General features: G+C 45.0%; 1 protein-coding gene across 15 annotated transcripts in view; it reads left to right on the top strand.

Moving 5' to 3' along the window:
• The window catches only part of ATP2B2 (ATPase plasma membrane Ca2+ transporting 2), a 513,240-nt gene that overhangs the window by 462,022 nt on the left and 33,310 nt on the right, over nucleotides 1-17,908 (top strand). For all 15 annotated transcript variants that reach the window (XM_077277278.1, XM_077277286.1, XM_077277282.1 and 12 more), the window contains one exon: nucleotides 10,474-10,656. In XM_077277278.1, coding sequence (XP_077133393.1) covers nucleotides 10,474-10,656 — 183 coding nt within the window. The remainder of the gene's footprint in view (nucleotides 1-10,473; nucleotides 10,657-17,908) is intronic.

Below are 17,908 nucleotides of genomic sequence, written 5' to 3'. Positions count from 1 at the left end.
CAGGTGATTGGGCGCATTCAACAAACAGGCTTGACCATCAAGCCACGAAAGTGCCAGATGGGCATGAGCGAGGTCCACTACCTGGGGCACGGGGTAGGCGGGGGCATTCTTAAGCCAGAGCCTGGGAAGGTGAACTGTTATGACCCCAATGGCGAGGGTCTCAGAGGAACGTGGAAGTCTGCAGAATACAAAAATCCAGCTCATAGGGCAGTGGTAACTGGGTTGACCATATATCTACTCCTAACGCCAACACTAGAAGTAGCCGGGGATCATTCCTACGTTGATTCTAGATGACACGCGCCAGCCGGAGAATCTAGCTACCCCTAGTAGAGGAAAACAAAGACCTTTCTTGCCTCCAGAGAAGGGGACCCCAAAGCTGGATAGAAGCCCCCCACAAATAATGACGGTGAGGTAAGAGGAAATGACAAACACAGAAATGAACCAGGTTTAGCACAGAGAGGCCCGCTTACTGATAGCAGAATAAAGAAAGGTAACTTATATGGTCAACAAAAACCCTATCAAAATCCACACTGGAAATTCAAGAACCCCCGAACCGTCTAACGGTCCGGGGGGAGAACACCAGCCCCCTAGAGCTTCCAGCAAAGGTCAGGATATAGATTTGGAACAAGCTGGACAAAAATACAAAACCAAAACAAATAGCAAAAAGCAAAAGGCAGACTTAGCTGATATAACTGGAACCAGGATCAGTAGACAAGAGCACAGCAGACTAGCTCTGATAACTACGTTGCCAGGCATTGAACTGAAGGTCCAGGGAGCTTATATAGCAACACCCCTAACTAACGACCCAGGTGCGGATAAAAGGAATGACAGAAAAACCAGAGTCAAAAAACTAGTAACCACTAGAGGGAGCAAAAAGCAAATTCACAACAGTACCCCCCCCTTAGTGAGGGGTCACCGAACCCTCACCACGACCACCAGGGCGATCAGGATGAGCGGCATGAAAGGCACGAACTAAATCGGCCGCATGAACATCAGAGGCGACCACCCAGGAATTATCCTCCTGACCATAGCCCTTCCACTTGACCAGGTACTGAAGCCTCCGCCTGGAGAGGCGAGAATCCAAGATCTTCTCCACCACGTACTCCAACTCGCCCTCAACCAACACCGGAGCAGGAGGCTCAGCAGAAGGAACTACAGGCACAATGTACCGCCGCAACAAGGACCTATGAAATACATTGTGAATAGCAAACGACACAGGAAGATCCAGACGAAAAGATACAGGATTAAGGATTTCCAATATCTTGTAAGGCCCAATAAAACGAGGTTTAAATTTGGGAGAGGAGACCTTCATAGGAACAAAGCGGGAAGAAAGCCACACCAAATCCCCAACGCGTAGTCGGGGACCCACACCGCGGCGGCGGTTGGCAAAGCGCTGAGCCTTCTCCTGTGACAACTTCAAGTTGTCCACCACATGATTCCAGATCTGCTGCAACCTATCCACCACAGAATCCACCCCAGGACAGTCAGAAGGCTCCACATGACCCGAAGAAAAGCGAGGATGGAAACCAGAGTTGCAGAAAAAAGGCGAAACCAAGGTGGCGGAACTAGCCCGATTATTAAGGGCAAACTCAGCCAACGGCAAGAATGTCACCCAATCGTCCTGATCAGCAGAGACAAAACACCTCAAATAAGCCTCCAAAGTCTGATTGGTTCGCTCCGTCTGTCCATTAGTCTGAGGATGGAAAGCAGACGAAAACGACAAATCAATGCCCATCCTACTACAAAAGGATCGCCAGAACCTGGAAACGAACTGGGATCCTCTGTCTGACACAATATTCTCAGGGATGCCGTGCAAACGAACCACGTTCTGGAAAAACACAGGAACCAGATCGGAAGAGGAAGGCAGCTTAGGCAAAGGAACCAAATGGACCATCTTGGAGAAGCGATCACATATCACCCAGATAACGGACATGCCCTGAGACAGCGGAAGATCAGAAATGAAATCCATGGAGATATGTGTCCAAGGTCTCTTCGGGACAGGCAAGGGCAAGAGCAAACCGCTGGCACGAGAACAGCAAGGCTTAGCTCGAGCACAAGTCCCACAGGACTGCACAAATGACCGCACATCCCTTGACAAGGAAGGCCACCAAAAGGACCTGGCCACCAGATCTCTGGTGCCAAAAATTCCCGGGTGACCTGCCAACACCGAGGAATGAACCTCGGAAATGACTCTGCTGGTCCACTTATCCGGGACAAACAGTCTGTCAGGTGGACAAGACTCAGGCCTATCAGCCTGAAATCTCTGCAACACACGTCGCAGATCCGGAGAAATAGCTGACAAGATAACTCCATCTTTAAGAATACCAACAGGATCAGTGACTCCAGGAGCATCAGGCACAAAGCTCCTAGAAAGAGCATCGGCCTTCACATTCTTTGAACCTGGTAAATACGAGACAACAAAATCAAAGCGGGAGAAAAACAATGACCAGCGGGCCTGTCTCGGATTAAGGCGTTTAGCAGACTCGAGATACATCAGATTTTTGTGATCAGTCAAGACCACCACACGATGCTTAGCACCCTCGAGCCAATGACGCCACTCCTCAAATGCCCATTTCATGGCCAACAACTCCCGATTGCCCACATCATAATTTCGCTCGGCAGGCGAAAACTTCCTAGAGAAAAAGGCACAAGGTTTCATAACAGAGCAACCAGGGCCTCTCTGCGACAAAACGGCCCCTGCCCCAATCTCCGAAGCATCCACCTCAACCTGAAAGGGAAGTGAGACGTCAGGCTGGCACAAAACAGGCGCCGAAGTAAACCGGCGTTTCAACTCCTGGAAAGCCTCCACGGCAGCAGGAGCCCAGTTAGCTACATCGGAGCCCTTCTTGGTCATATCCGTCAAAGGTTTCACAATGCTAGAAAAATTAGCGATAAAACGACGGTAGAAGTTAGCGAAGCCCAAGAACTTCTGAAGACTCTTAACTGACGAGGGCTGAGTCCAATCAAGAATAGCTCGGACCTTGACTGGGTCCATCTCCACAGCAGAAGGGGAAAAAATGAACCCCAAAAAGGGAACCTTCTGTACACCAAAGAGACACTTTGAGCCCTTGACAAACAAAGAATTTTCACGCAAAATTTTAAAGACCAACCTGACCTGCTCCACATGCGAATCCCAATTATCAGAAAAAACCAAAATATCATCCAGATAAACAATCAAAAATTTATCCAGATACTTCCGGAAAATGTCATGCATAAAGGACTGAAAAACTGAAGGCGCATTGGAGAGCCCAAAAGGCATCACCAAGTACTCAAAATGACCTTCGGGCGTATTGAATGCGGTTTTCCATTCATCACCTTGCTTAATGCGCACAAGGTTGTACGCACCACGAAGGTCTATCTTGGTGAACCACTTGGCACCCTTAATCCGGGCAAACAAGTCAGACAACAGCGGTAAAGGATACTGAAATTTGACAGTGATCTTATTTAAAAGCCGATAATCAATACAAGGTCTCAAAGATCCGTCCTTTTTTGCCACAAAAAAGAATCCCGCACCAAGGGGGGAAGAAGACGGACGAATATGTCCTTTTTCCAGAGACTCCTTGATATATGAACGCATAGCGGTATGTTCAGGTACCGACAGATTAAACAGTCTTCCCTTAGGAAATTTACTGCCTGGGATCAAATCTATAGCACAGTCACAGTCCCTATGAGGAGGCAGTGCACTGGACTCAGACTCACTGAAGACATCCTGATAATCAGACAAATACTCCGGAACTTCCGAAGGTGTAGAAGAAGCAATAGACACAGGCAGGGAATCCTCATGAATACCACGACAGCCCCAACTTGAGACTGACATAGCCTTCCAGTCCAGGACTGGATTATGGGTCTGTAACCATGGCAGCCCTAAAACGACCAAATCATGCATTTTATGTAAAACCAGGAAACGTATCACCTCGCGGTGTTCAGGAGTCATGCACATGGTAACCTGTGTCCAATACTGCGGTTTATTTGCTGCCAATGGCGTAGCATCAATACCCCTAAGAGGAATAGGATTTTCTAATGGTTCAAGAGTAAATCCACAGCGCTTAGCAAATGAGAGATCCATGAGACTCAGGGCAGCACCTGAATCTACAAACGCCATGACAGGATAAGATGACAGTGAGCAAATCAAAGTTACAGACAGAATAAATTTAGGTTGCAAATTACCAACGGTGACAGGACTAACAACCTTAGCTATACGTTTAGAGCATGCTGAGATAACATGTGTAGAATCACCACAGTAGTAGCACAAGCCATTCCGGCGTCTATGAATTTTCCGCTCATTTCTAGTCAGGATTCTATCACATTGCATTAAATCAGGTGTCTGTTCAGACAACACCATGAGGGAATTTGCGGTTTTTCTATCACATTGCACCGAATTAGGTGTCTGTTCAGACAACACCATGAGGGAATTTGCGGTTTTGCGCTCCCGCAACCGCCGGTCAATTTGAATAGCCAGTGCCATAGTATCATTGAGACCTGTGGGAATGGGAAAACCCACCATAACATTCTTAATGGCTTCAGAAAGGCCATTTCTAAAATTAGCGGCCAGTGCACACTCGTTCCAATGTGTCAGCACGGACCATTTCCGAAATTTTTGGCAATACACTTCAGCCTCGTCCTGCCCCTGAGACATAGACAGCAAGGCCTTTTCTGCCTGAATCTCAAGATTGGGTTCCTCATAAAGTAAACCGAGCGCCAGAAAAAACGCATCAAGATCAGCCAATGCCGGATCTCCTGGCGCCAGCGAAAAAGCCCAATCCTGAGGGTCGCCCCGTAAGAACGAAATAACAATTTTTACTTGCTGAGCAGAATCTCCTGATGAACAGGGTCTCAGGGACAAAAACAATTTACAATTATTCACGAAATTCCTAAACTTAAACCTGTCTCCGGAAAACAGTTCAGGAATCGGTATTTTAGGTTCTGACCTAGGATTTCTGATAACATAGTCTTGTATGCCCTGCACACGAGTAGCCAGCTGGTCCACACTTGTAATCAAGGTCTGGACATTCATGTCTGCAGCAAGCATAGCCACTCTGAGGTAAAGGGGAAGGAGAAAAAAAAAAAAACTCAGAATCTTCTTTCTTATAATCCCTCTTCTGCAATGCATTAAACATTTAATACTGGCCTGGCAAACTGTTATGACCCCAATGGCGAGGGTCTCAGAGGAACGTGGAAGTCTGCAGAATACAAAAATCCAGCTCATAGGGCAGTGGTAACTGGGTTGACCATATATCTACTCCTAACGCCAACACTAGAAGTAGCCGGGGATCATTCCTACGTTGATTCTAGATGACACGCGCCAGCCGGAGAATCTAGCTACCCCTAGTAGAGGAAAACAAAGACCTTTCTTGCCTCCAGAGAAGGGGACCCCAAAGCTGGATAGAAGCCCCCCACAAATAATGACGGTGAGGTAAGAGGAAATGACAAACACAGAAATGAACCAGGTTTAGCACAGAGAGGCCCGCTTACTGATAGCAGAATAAAGAAAGGTAACTTATATGGTCAACAAAAACCCTATCAAAATCCACACTGGAAATTCAAGAACCCCCGAACCGTCTAACGGTCCGGGGGGAGAACACCAGCCCCCTAGAGCTTCCAGCAAAGGTCAGGATATAGATTTGGAACAAGCTGGACAAAAATACAAAACCAAAACAAATAGCAAAAAGCAAAAGGCAGACTTAGCTGATATAACTGGAACCAGGATCAGTAGACAAGAGCACAGCAGACTAGCTCTGATAACTACGTTGCCAGGCATTGAACTGAAGGTCCAGGGAGCTTATATAGCAACACCCCTAACTAACGACCCAGGTGCGGATAAAAGGAATGACAGAAAAACCAGAGTCAAAAAACTAGTAACCACTAGAGGGAGCAAAAAGCAAATTCACAACAGTGAACTATATCACATCCTGGCCCACCCCCAGGACCAAGAAGCAGGTGATGTCATTCTTGGGCACTGCAGGGTACTATAGGCACTTTGTACAAAACTATAGTAGCCTTGCAAAGCCCTTGATGGACCTCACCAAGAAAAGCCTACCCCATACAGTCGATTGGACAAATGACTGTGAGGTGGCCTTTCAGGCTTTTAAGACTGCTCTCAGCAGCTCTCCTGTGCTAACAGCAGTCCACTGTTCTTAGTACAGACTGAGGCCAGCAAGTTTGGCCTCGGTGCTGTGCTCAGCCAGGTCGACTCGGGGAACCAAGAGCACCCCATGTTTTACCTAAGCTGGAAGCTCCTGCCGAGGGAAGTGGCCTACTGCACCATAGAGGAGTGCCTGGCTACGGTTTGGGTCCTGCAAGGCTTGCATCCTTACTTGTGCGGGTGCACCTTCATTGTCGGGACTGACCACAACCCTCTGAGTTGGCTGCACACCGTGTCCGGTACCAAGGGAAGGTTGCCACGCTGGAGCCTTGCCCTCCAGCAGTACGACTTTTACAGTCCAACACAAAATGGGCAGCGAGCATGGCAATACAGATGGGTTATCCCGATGGGGCAAGCCCGCAGAGGTGCGCATGGAGGAGTACCAATAGGTCCTGCCTCCGTAACGCAGTCCGAAAGGGGGAGGTGTCAGGAAAATATGAATTATTTTCCATCGTTTGGACTACACATCCAGAGCATTGATTTCTGTAGAAGCAGGTCTCACGCGCCGCCCTTCCACCTTTTCTGTGAATTCCTACTCCTCCCCCCCTCTGGAATGCGAGTTTATGGCCTAGCAGAGTGAAGTGTAAGAGTTAAGTCCCTCCAAGAATCTTTGTTCCTATACTGTATATGAACAACAAGGAAAAAAAGTACATGCATACAAACAGGGATCACCCAGATATTTTAAATAAAGATACACATTTTTATTTCAAGACCTCAAAAATACACACACATAAAAACATTTAAAAGTCCACTTGGGATAATTGACACACAAAACAATGATCCATAATGAGGAGTTAAATACTCTCAAATACCCATAGACCAAATCCGAATATAGTTAAATGACAAAATCAATGCAAATGAGGACTATCTACTGAGCTGATGCTAGCAGCCCAACAGGGCCTGTGAAAAAATCAGTATAACATACATAGAACACCCCTACGCATGCAAGGTTGCAGTAAACCTATATGAAAAGCTTGTATTCGTTCTATGAAATAAGGGCTGTGTGGAGTAAAGTCCTAGTGCACTGTGTTCCCAGTTAAAAATAATGAAACCGAGAACATTGCACATTTATGGTCATGGACTAAATGTATATATAATGGCAATGGTCCATACTCAGCACTGACACAGTCAGATGGTCCTCCAATAAGAAGTCCGGTCTGGAGGGTACATGGACCCTCTGAGGTCAGAGTAGCGGGAGGATAACGGATCAGAGCTTGTATGGGTTAAACAGGTTGTTGGTCAGAATTAAGTCCAAGGTCAGGCAACTGATGAAGCAAACAGAACTCGAGACACAGGAAAGCACAAACCTCACAAGCTGAATGTACGTCTGGCAGAGTTCTGGGAGAAGCAGCTCCGTTAAGAAGCATGGCAATTACCTGGAATAATGAACACATGGAGACAGCAGACACTGACAAAGTACTGACAGCCTCAGCCACCCCTATACCAGATTGGATGGCTGCGTTGTCAGTAACTGCATCCCAGACACACTGAGGGGTGGAACCGTGACAGTTATAGAGATCAGATATAGTGGTGCACTCTAAGTGAGAGGGTGATGATGCCAGAAGGAAAATGAAGTAGCAATATACAGCGATAACCTTCAACACTCAATTATACAAATCAGGTATGCGAGGCCTAAGACACCAATTATTTTTTTTTTATAGTGATCTTGTTATATTCCCAGGTATCTATACATTATCTCAGACCACAGCTGGTCATAGAGATCGGGGATGAGAGGTGAAGAACACTGATTCTTTATAGTAATCTTTTTATATTCCCAGAGATCTATATATGATCTCTTCATATCACATCTGGTATAGACATGGGGGATGAGTGGTCGAGGACATTGTCTCTTCATAGTGATCTCGTTAAATTCCCGAGGATCTATACATGATCTCATCAGATCACAGCTGGTTATAGAGATCAGGGATCAGCAGTGAAGAACACTGATTCTTTTTAGTAATCTCTTTATATTCCCTGGGATCTGTACATGATCTCTTCATATCACATCTGGTATAGACATGGGGATGAGTGGTCAAGGACATTGTCTCTTCATAGTGATCTCGTTATATTCCCAGGGATCTATACATGATCTCATCAGATCACAGCTGATTATAGAGATCAGGGATGAGCAGTGAAGAACAATGATTCTTTTTAGTAATCTCTTTATATTCCCTGGGATCTATACATGATCTCTTCAGATCACATCTGGTATAGAGATTGTGGATGAGCGATTGAGAACACTGATTTTTTAGAGTAATTTCATTATATTCCCAGTGATCTATACATGACGTGCAGGGCAGATGTGGAGTTTCCTCCTGTGATATGTGGGGAAGATGTGGAGTTTCATCCTGTGACATGTGGCAGCTGGGGAGTTTCTTCCTGTCATGTGTGGGGCAGATGTGGAACATGATTGTGTGGGACAGATGTGGAGTTTCCTCCAGTGATATAAGGAACAGATGTGGAGTTTCCTCCTGTAATGTATGTGGCAGTTGTAGAGGTTCCTCTTGTGATATATGGGGCAGATATGGACCATCCTCCTGTGATAAGTGGGGCAAAAGTGGAGCATGATCGTGTGACATGCGGGGCAGATGTGGAGTTTCCCCCTGTGATATGTATGGCAGCTGGGAAGTTTAGTTTCCTCCTGTGACATGTGGGACGGGTGTGGAGTTTTCTCATGTGATATGTGTGGCAGCTGGGTAGTTTCCTCCTATGATATGTGGGGCAATTGTGGAGTTTGCTCCTGTTTTATATATGTGGGGCAGATGTGTAGCATGATCGTGTGACATGCGGGTCAGATGTGGAGTTTCCTCCTGTTTTATATATGGGGAAGATGTGGAGTTTCCTCCTGTGATATGTGGAACGGGTGTGGAGTTTCCTCATGTGATATGTGTGGCGGCTGGAGAGTTTCCTCCTGTGATATGTGGCAGCTGGAGAGTTTCCTCCTGTGATATGTGAGTCAGCTGGAGAGTTTCCTCCTGTGATATGTGGGACGAGTGTGGAGTTTCCTCCTGTGATATGTGGCAGCTGGAGAGTTTCCTCCTGTGATATGTGGAACGGGTGTAGAGTTTCCTCCTGTGATATGTGTGGCGGCTGGAGAGTTTCCTCCTGTGATATGTGGCAGCTGGAGAGTTTCCTCCTGTGATATGTGGGACGGGTGTAGAGTTTCCTCCTGTGATATGTGGCAGCTGGAGAGTTTCCTCCTGTGATATGTGGAACGGGTGTAGAGTTTCCTCATGTGATATGTGTGGCGGCTGGAGAGTTTCCTCCTGTGATATGTGGCAGCTGGAGAGTTTCCTCCTGTGATATGTGGGACGGGTGTAGAGTTTCCTCATGTGATATGTGTGGCGGCTGGAGAGTTTCCTCCTGTGATATGTGGCAGCTGGAGAGTTTCCTCCTGTGATATGTGGAACGGGTGTAGAGTTTCCTCATGTGATATGTGTGGCGGCTGGAGAGTTTCCTCCTGTGATATGTGGCAGCTGGAGAGTTTCCTCCTGTGATATGTGGGACGGGTGTAGAGTTTCCTCATGTGATATGTGTGGCGGCTGGAGAGTTTCCTCCTGTGATATGTGGCAGCTGGAGAGTTTCCTCCTGTGATATGTGGAACGGGTGTAGAGTTTCCTCATGTGATATGTGTGGCGGCTGGAGAGTTTCCTCCTGTGATATGTGGCAGCTGGAGAGTTTCCTCCTGTGATATGTGGGACGGGTGTAGAGTTTCCTCATGTGATATGTGTGGCGGCTGGAGAGTTTCCTCCTGTGATATGTGGCAGCTGGAGAGTTTCCTCCTGTGATATGTGGGACGGGTGTAGAGTTTCCTCATGTGATATGTGTGGCGGCTGGAGAGTTTGCTCCTGTGATATGTGGCAGCTGGAGAGTTTCCTCCTGTGATATGTGGGACGAGTGTGGAGTTTCCTCCTGTGATATGTGTGGCAGCTGGAGAGTTTCCTACTGTGACATGGGCAGATGTGGAGTTTCCTCCTGTTTTATATGTGGGGCAGATGTGGTGTTTCCTCCTTCGATATGTGGGACAGATGAGGAGTTTCCTCCTGCGACATGGACAGATGTGGAGTTTCCTCCTGTTTTATATGTGGGGCAGATGTGGAGTTTCCTCCTGTGATATGTGAGTCAGCTGGAGAGTTTCCTCCTGTGATGTGTGGCAGCTGTGGAGTTTCCTCCTGTGATATGTGGAACGGGTGTGGAGTTTCCTCCTGTGATATGTGGCAGCTGGGGAGTTTCCTCCTGTGATATGTGGGGCAGATTTGGAGTTTCCGCCTGTAAATACCAACTACTGAAATTAGCGCTGACGTATGACCGGCCTTGTCCTCTGCTTACAGGTCATTGCCAGTATCCCAACCAACAGGTTAACGTTCCTGAGGGCAACCGGTCATCTGACCCAAAAAGAGGAGATCCCTGAAGAGGAGCTAAATGAAGATGTGGAAGAAATAGACCATGCAGAGCGAGAACTCAGACGGGGACAGATTCTCTGGTTCCGGGGGCTCAACCGAATACAAACCCAGGTATATCGGTGACTGTAGGTGACATTGTGACCACTTCAGGGTCTCCATAGAGGTCGGCCTCACGATGCAGACAGGAGAGTGTCCACCAAACATGAGAGTCCTGACAGAACTGGTGGTTTAATGAGATTTCAGTGATTATCTACAGGACACCAGTGATAGGGATTATCTAGAGCACACAGATGGTAAGAAACATCTACTGTACACAGATGATAGGCATTCTCTGCAGTACATCAATATTAGGGATTATCTACAATATATCACTGGTATGGATTTTCTGTAGTATATCACTGGTAGAGATTATCTACAATACATCAATGTTAGGGACTATTTACAGTACATGGATAGTAGGGATTAGCATCAATACATGGATGGATGGTAAGGATTATCTACATTACAATGTAGAGATTATCTACAGTACATGGATGGTAGGGATTATCTACAGTACATGGATGGATGGTAAGGATTATCTACATTAGAATGTAGAGATTATCTCCAGAGCATGGATGGTAGGGATTATCTACAGTACATGGATGGTAGGGATTATCTACAATACATGGATGGATGGTAGGGATTATCTACATTACAATGTAGAGATTATCTACAGTACATGGATGGTAGGGATTATCTACAATACATGGATGGATGGTAAGGATTATCTACATTAGAATGTAGAGATTATCTACAGTACATGGATGGTAGGGATTATCTACAATACATGGATGGATGGTAAGGATTATCTACATTAGAATGTAGAGATTATCTCCAGAGCATGGATGGTAGGGATTATCTACAATACATGGATGGATGGTAAGGATTATCTACATTAGAATGTAGAGATTATCTCCAGAGCATGGATGGTAGGGATTATCTACAGTACATGGATGGTAGGGATTATCTACAATACATGGATGGATGGTAGGGATTATCTACATTACAATATAGAGATTATCTACAGTACATGGATGGTAGGGATTATCAACAGTACATGGATGGTAGAGATTATCTTCAATACATGGATGGATGGTAGGGATTATCTACATTACAATATAGAGATTATCTACAGTACATGGATGGTAGGGATTATCTTCAATACATGGATGGATCGTTAGGATTATCTACATTAGAATGAAGAGATAATCCCTACCATCCATGTACTAAAGATAATCTCTTCATTCTAATGTAGATAATCCTAACGATCCATCCATGTATTGAAGATAATCCCTACCATCCATGTACTGTAGATAATCTCTATATTGTAATGTAGATAATCCCTACCATCCATCCATGTATTGAAGATAATCCCTACCATCCATGTACTAAAGATAATCTCTGCATTCTAATGTAGATAATCCCTACCATCCATGTCCTGGAGATAATCCCTACCATCCATGTACTAAAGATAATCTCCAGGACATGGATGGTAGGGATTATCTACATTAGAATGCAGAGATTATCTTTAGTACATGGATGGTAGGGATTATCTACAGTACATGGATGGTAGGGATTATATACATTAGAATGTAGAGATTATCTCCAGGGCATGGATGGTAGGAATTATCTACATTAGAATGAAGAGATTATCTACAGTACATGGATGGTAGGGATTATCCATATTAGAATGTAGAAATTATCTACAGTACGTGGATGGTAGGGATTATCCATATTAGAATGTAGAGATTATCTACAGTACGTGGATGGTAGGGATTATCCATATTAGAATGTAGAGATTATCTACAGTACGTGGATGGTAGGGATTATCCATATTAGAATGGAGAGATTATCTACGGTACGTGGATGGTAGGTATTATCTACAGTGCATGGATAGTAGGGATTATCTGCAGTACATGGATGATAGGTATTATATGCATTAGAATATAGAGATTATCTACAGTACATGGATGATGGGGATTATCTGCTTTAGAATGTAGAGATTATCTAAAGTACATGGATGGTAGGGATTATCCACATTAGAATGCAGAGATTATCTAAAGTACATGGATGGAAGGGATTATCCACATTAGAATGCAGAGATTATCTAAAGTACATGGATGGAAGGGATTATCTACAGTACATAGATGGGAAGGGATTATCTCCAGGACATGGATGGTAGGGATTATCTACATTAGAATGTATAGAAAAAGAAAACAAAAAGCAGCACCAAAAGAAAACAAAGGGTGCAAAAAATCCTTCCAGGCATGTACCAAACCTCATGCTATTATCCAGAAAAATAAAGGCAGCACTCCAGTAGAAAAAATAAATGTGGTTTATTGGCCCATGTGCGACGTTTCAGTCTAAGATGTGGACCTTTTTACAATGTAGAGATTATCTACAGTACGTGGATGGTAGGGATTATGTACATTAGAATGTAGAGATTATCTCCAGAGCATGGATGGTAGGGATTATCTACAGTACATGGATGGTAGGGATTATCTACAATACATGGATGGATGGTAGGGATTATCTACATTACAATATAGAGATTATCTACAGTACATGGATGGTAGGGATTATCAACAGTACATGGATGGTAGAGATTATCTTCAATACATGGATGGATGGTAGGGATTATCTACATTACAATATAGAGATTATCTACAGTACATGGATGGTAGGGATTATCTTCAATACATGGATGGATCGTTAGGATTATCTACATTAGAATGAAGAGATAATCCCTACCATCCATGTACTAAAGATAATCTCTTCATTCTAATGTAGATAATCCTAACGATCCATCCATGTATTGAAGATAATCCCTACCATCCATGTACTGTAGATAATCTCTATATTGTAATGTAGATAATCCCTACCATCCATCCATGTATTGAAGATAATCCCTACCATCCATGTACTAAAGATAATCTCTGCATTCTAATGTAGATAATCCCTACCATCCATGTCCTGGAGATAATCCCTACCATCCATGTACTAAAGATAATCTCCAGGACATGGATGGTAGGGATTATCTACATTAGAATGCAGAGATTATCTTTAGTACATGGATGGTAGGGATTATCTACAGTACATGGATGGTAGGGATTATATACATTAGAATGTAGAGATTATCTCCAGGGCATGGATGGTAGGAATTATCTACATTAGAATGAAGAGATTATCTACAGTACATGGATGGTAGGGATTATCCATATTAGAATGTAGAAATTATCTACAGTACGTGGATGGTAGGGATTATCCATATTAGAATGTAGAGATTATCTACAGTACGTGGATGGTAGGGATTATCCATATTAGAATGTAGAGATTATCTACAGTACGTGGATGGTAGGGATTATCCATATTAGAATGGAGAGATTATCTACGGTACGTGGATGGTAGGTATTATCTACAGTGCATGGATAGTAGGGATTATCTGCAGTACATGGATGATAGGTATTATATGCATTAGAATATAGAGATTATCTACAGTACATGGATGATGGGGATTATCTGCTTTAGAATGTAGAGATTATCTAAAGTACATGGATGGTAGGGATTATCCACATTAGAATGCAGAGATTATCTAAAGTACATGGATGGAAGGGATTATCCACATTAGAATGCAGAGATTATCTAAAGTACATGGATGGAAGGGATTATCTACAGTACATAGATGGGAAGGGATTATCTCCAGGACATGGATGGTAGGGATTATCTACATTAGAATGTATAGAAAAAGAAAACAAAAAGCAGCACCAAAAGAAAACAAAGGGTGCAAAAAATCCTTCCAGGCATGTACCAAACCTCATGCTATTATCCAGAAAAATAAAGGCAGCACTCCAGTAGAAAAAATAAATGTGGTTTATTGGCCCATGTGCGACGTTTCAGTCTAAGATGTGGACCTTTTTACAATGTAGAGATTATCTACAGTACGTGGATGGTAGGGATTATGTACATTAGAATGTAGAGATTATCTTTAGTACATGGATGATGGGGATTATGTACATTAGATTGCAGAGATTAGCTTTAGTTTTAAATGGATGGTAGGGATTATCTCCAGGACATGGATGGTAGGGATTATCTACATTAGAATGTGGAGATTGTCTACAGTACATGGATGGTAGGGATTATCTCCTACATACTGCAGGGAATACTTAAAGCACATTATAGAGAGGGATTAACCACTGTACATCATCTACCGTATTTAAGATCAACAGAATGGCGGCGTCTGCACAAAGTAAAAAATCTGTATACGCTAATAAACATGGCCGGTGGGGTCTACACAGGAAGCGTCTAGAACGTGTCCCGCTGTATGTGACTTCATCTGCTGGAGACAGGAGATATGCCACGAGCGGGGACGCACAGCACCACCGTGTCTATTGGCCATGATATCACATGGAGGGATGGAAGACACATTTATGAATGCCTCCTTCTGACATATTTGGCAGGAACTTTCAGGCGGTAAAATATGTGAATCTTTCGTATTGTTTTGGATTAGTGACAGTTCCTAAGTGTAGAAGCAGCTGCAAAAGTGCCCCAAGATGGTAGAAATCATCAATGATCCCTCCATGCAAAGAATTTCACGGGGGGCATCAACTGCACATCTCTATATTCCCCATGGCAGGAGTCCTCAACCTCAGAGGCCACATGTGGCTTGTGGGACCATGATGTGTGCTTCCCAGTGGGCTGCCAAATTGGTGCAAACTAGCAAACAGCTGCGAAGAGCAGGACTCCAGATGGGGACTTCTGTGATAACCCCAGGGGTTAGAAGTAAATGAGGCATGGTAAAATGGAAATAGGATGAGGCCACCAGTCACAGGAGGTGCTGGACACTGAGCGTGACAGTTGTGGGAGCGCTGACTGCAAGAATACTGAATGATGGCGTGGTAGGAACTCAGGGTGCAGGTATACTGCCTTGCTGTCATTAAATGGGGATCTTGGTGTCATGACTGAGAGTGAGGCGGGAGCTGAAGGTCACCAGTCGAGGCTCTAGATGTGGTCCACAACCTCCTCACAGAGCTGAAAGGAGCTCACATGGTAAGAAAGGTTGGGGACCGCTGTCCTAGGAGAAAGGATCTTCACTCACAACCATTCTTACTGAGACAGAGATGGCAGCCATGTCCATGCTGTTAGAGAAGATAAGTAAAAACAAGTCATACAGTCACTGAGAGGAGCTGGACTACGGCACGTATTAGGAAAAGTACCACCACTGACCACCACCTCATACAGTCACTGTGAGGAGCTAGACTATACCACGTATTAGGAAAGGTATCACCACTGAGCACCACCTCATACAGTCACGGAGAAGTGCTGGTCCACACCAGTAATTAGGAAAAGTACTACCACTGAGCGCCACCAGATACAGTCACTGAGAGAAGCTGGACTACACCACATATTAGGAAAGATACCATCACTGATTGCCACCTCATACAGTCACGGAGAAGTGCTGGTCCACACCAGTAATTAGGAAAAGTACCACCACTGAGCACCACCTCATACAGTCACTGTGAGGAGCTAGACTATACCACGTACTAGGAAAGGTATCACCACTGAGCACCACCTCATACAGTCACTGTGAGGAGTTGGACTACACCAGGTGTTAGGAAAGGTACCACCACTGACCACCACCTCATACAGTCACTGTGAGGAGCTAGACTATACCACGTACTAGGAAAGGTATCACCACTGAGCACCACCTCATACAGTCACGGAGAAGTGCTGGTCCACACCAGTAATTAGGAAAAGTACCACCACTGAGCACCACCTCATACAGTCACTGTGAGGAGCTAGACTATACCACGTACTAGGAAAGGTATCACCACTGAGCACCACCTCATACAGTCACGGAGAAGTGCTGGTCCACACCAGTAATTAGGAAAAGTACCACCACTGAGCACCACCTCATACAGTCACTGTGAGGAGCTAGACTATACCACGTACTAGGAAAGGTATCACCACTGAGCACCACCTCATACAGTCACTGTGAGGAGTTGGACTACACCAGGTGTTAGGAAAGGTACCACCACTGACCACCACCTCATACAGTCACTGAGAGGAGCTGGACTATACCACGTACTAGGAAAGGTATCACCACTGAGCACCACCTCATACAGTCACGGAGAAGTGCTGGTCCACACCAGTACTTAGGAAAAGTACTACCACTGAGCGCCACCAGATACAGTCACTGAGAGAAGCTGGACTACACCACATATTAGGAAAGATACCATCACTGATTGCCACCTCATACAGTCACGGAGAAGTGCTGGTCCACACCAGTAATTAGGAAAGGTACCATCACTGAGTGCCACCTCATACAGTCACTGAGAGGAGCTAGACTATACCACATATTAGGAAAGGTACCACCACTGAGCATCACCTCATATAGTCACTGTGAGGAGCTAGACTATACCACGTATTAGGAAAAGTACCACCACTGAGCACCACCTCATACAGTCACTGTGAGGAGCTGGACTACACCAGGTGTTAGGAAAGATACTACCACTGATTGCCACCTCATACAGTCACTGTGAGGAGCTAGACTACACCAGGTATTAGGAAAGATACCATCACTGATTGCCACCTCATATAGTCACTGAGAGGAGCTGGACTACACCGAGAATTAGGAAAGATACTACCACTGAGCACCACCTCATACAGTCACTGAGAGGAGCTGGACTACACCAGGTGTTAGGAAAGATACTACCACTGATTGCCACCTCATACAGTCACTGTGAGGAGCTAGACTACACCAGGTATTAGGAAAGATACCATCACTGATTGCCACCTCATAGAGTCACTGAGAGAAGCTGGACTACACCACGTATTAGGAAAGATACTACCACTGAGTGCCACCTCATACAGTCACTGAGGAGCTGGACTACACCAGGTATTAGGAAAGGTACCATCACTGATTGCCACCTCATACAGTCACTGAGAGGAGCTGGACTACACCACGTATTAGGAAAGGTACCATCACTGAGCACCACCTCATACAGTCACTGAGAAGAGCTGGACTACACCACGTATTAGGAAAGATACCATCACTGAGCACCACCTCATACAGTCACTGAGAGGAGCTGGACTATACCAGGTATTAGGAAAGGTACCACCACTGACCACCACCTCATACAGTCACTGCGAGGAGCTGGACTACACCAGGTATTAGGAGAGGTACCATCACTGATTGCCACCTCATACAGTCACTGAGAAGAGCTGGACTACACCAGATGTTAGGAAAGATACCACCACTGAGCACCACCTCATACAGTCACTGAGAAGAGCTGGACTACACCACGTATTAGGAAAGATACCATCA

The sequence above is a fragment of the Ranitomeya variabilis genome, chromosome 8, assembly GCF_051348905.1.
Source record: "Ranitomeya variabilis isolate aRanVar5 chromosome 8, aRanVar5.hap1, whole genome shotgun sequence".
Lineage (NCBI taxonomy): Eukaryota > Metazoa > Chordata > Amphibia > Anura > Dendrobatidae > Ranitomeya > Ranitomeya variabilis.
Note: the sequence above shows the minus strand (reverse complement) of the source record. Positions and strands in the feature narration are given on the sequence as shown.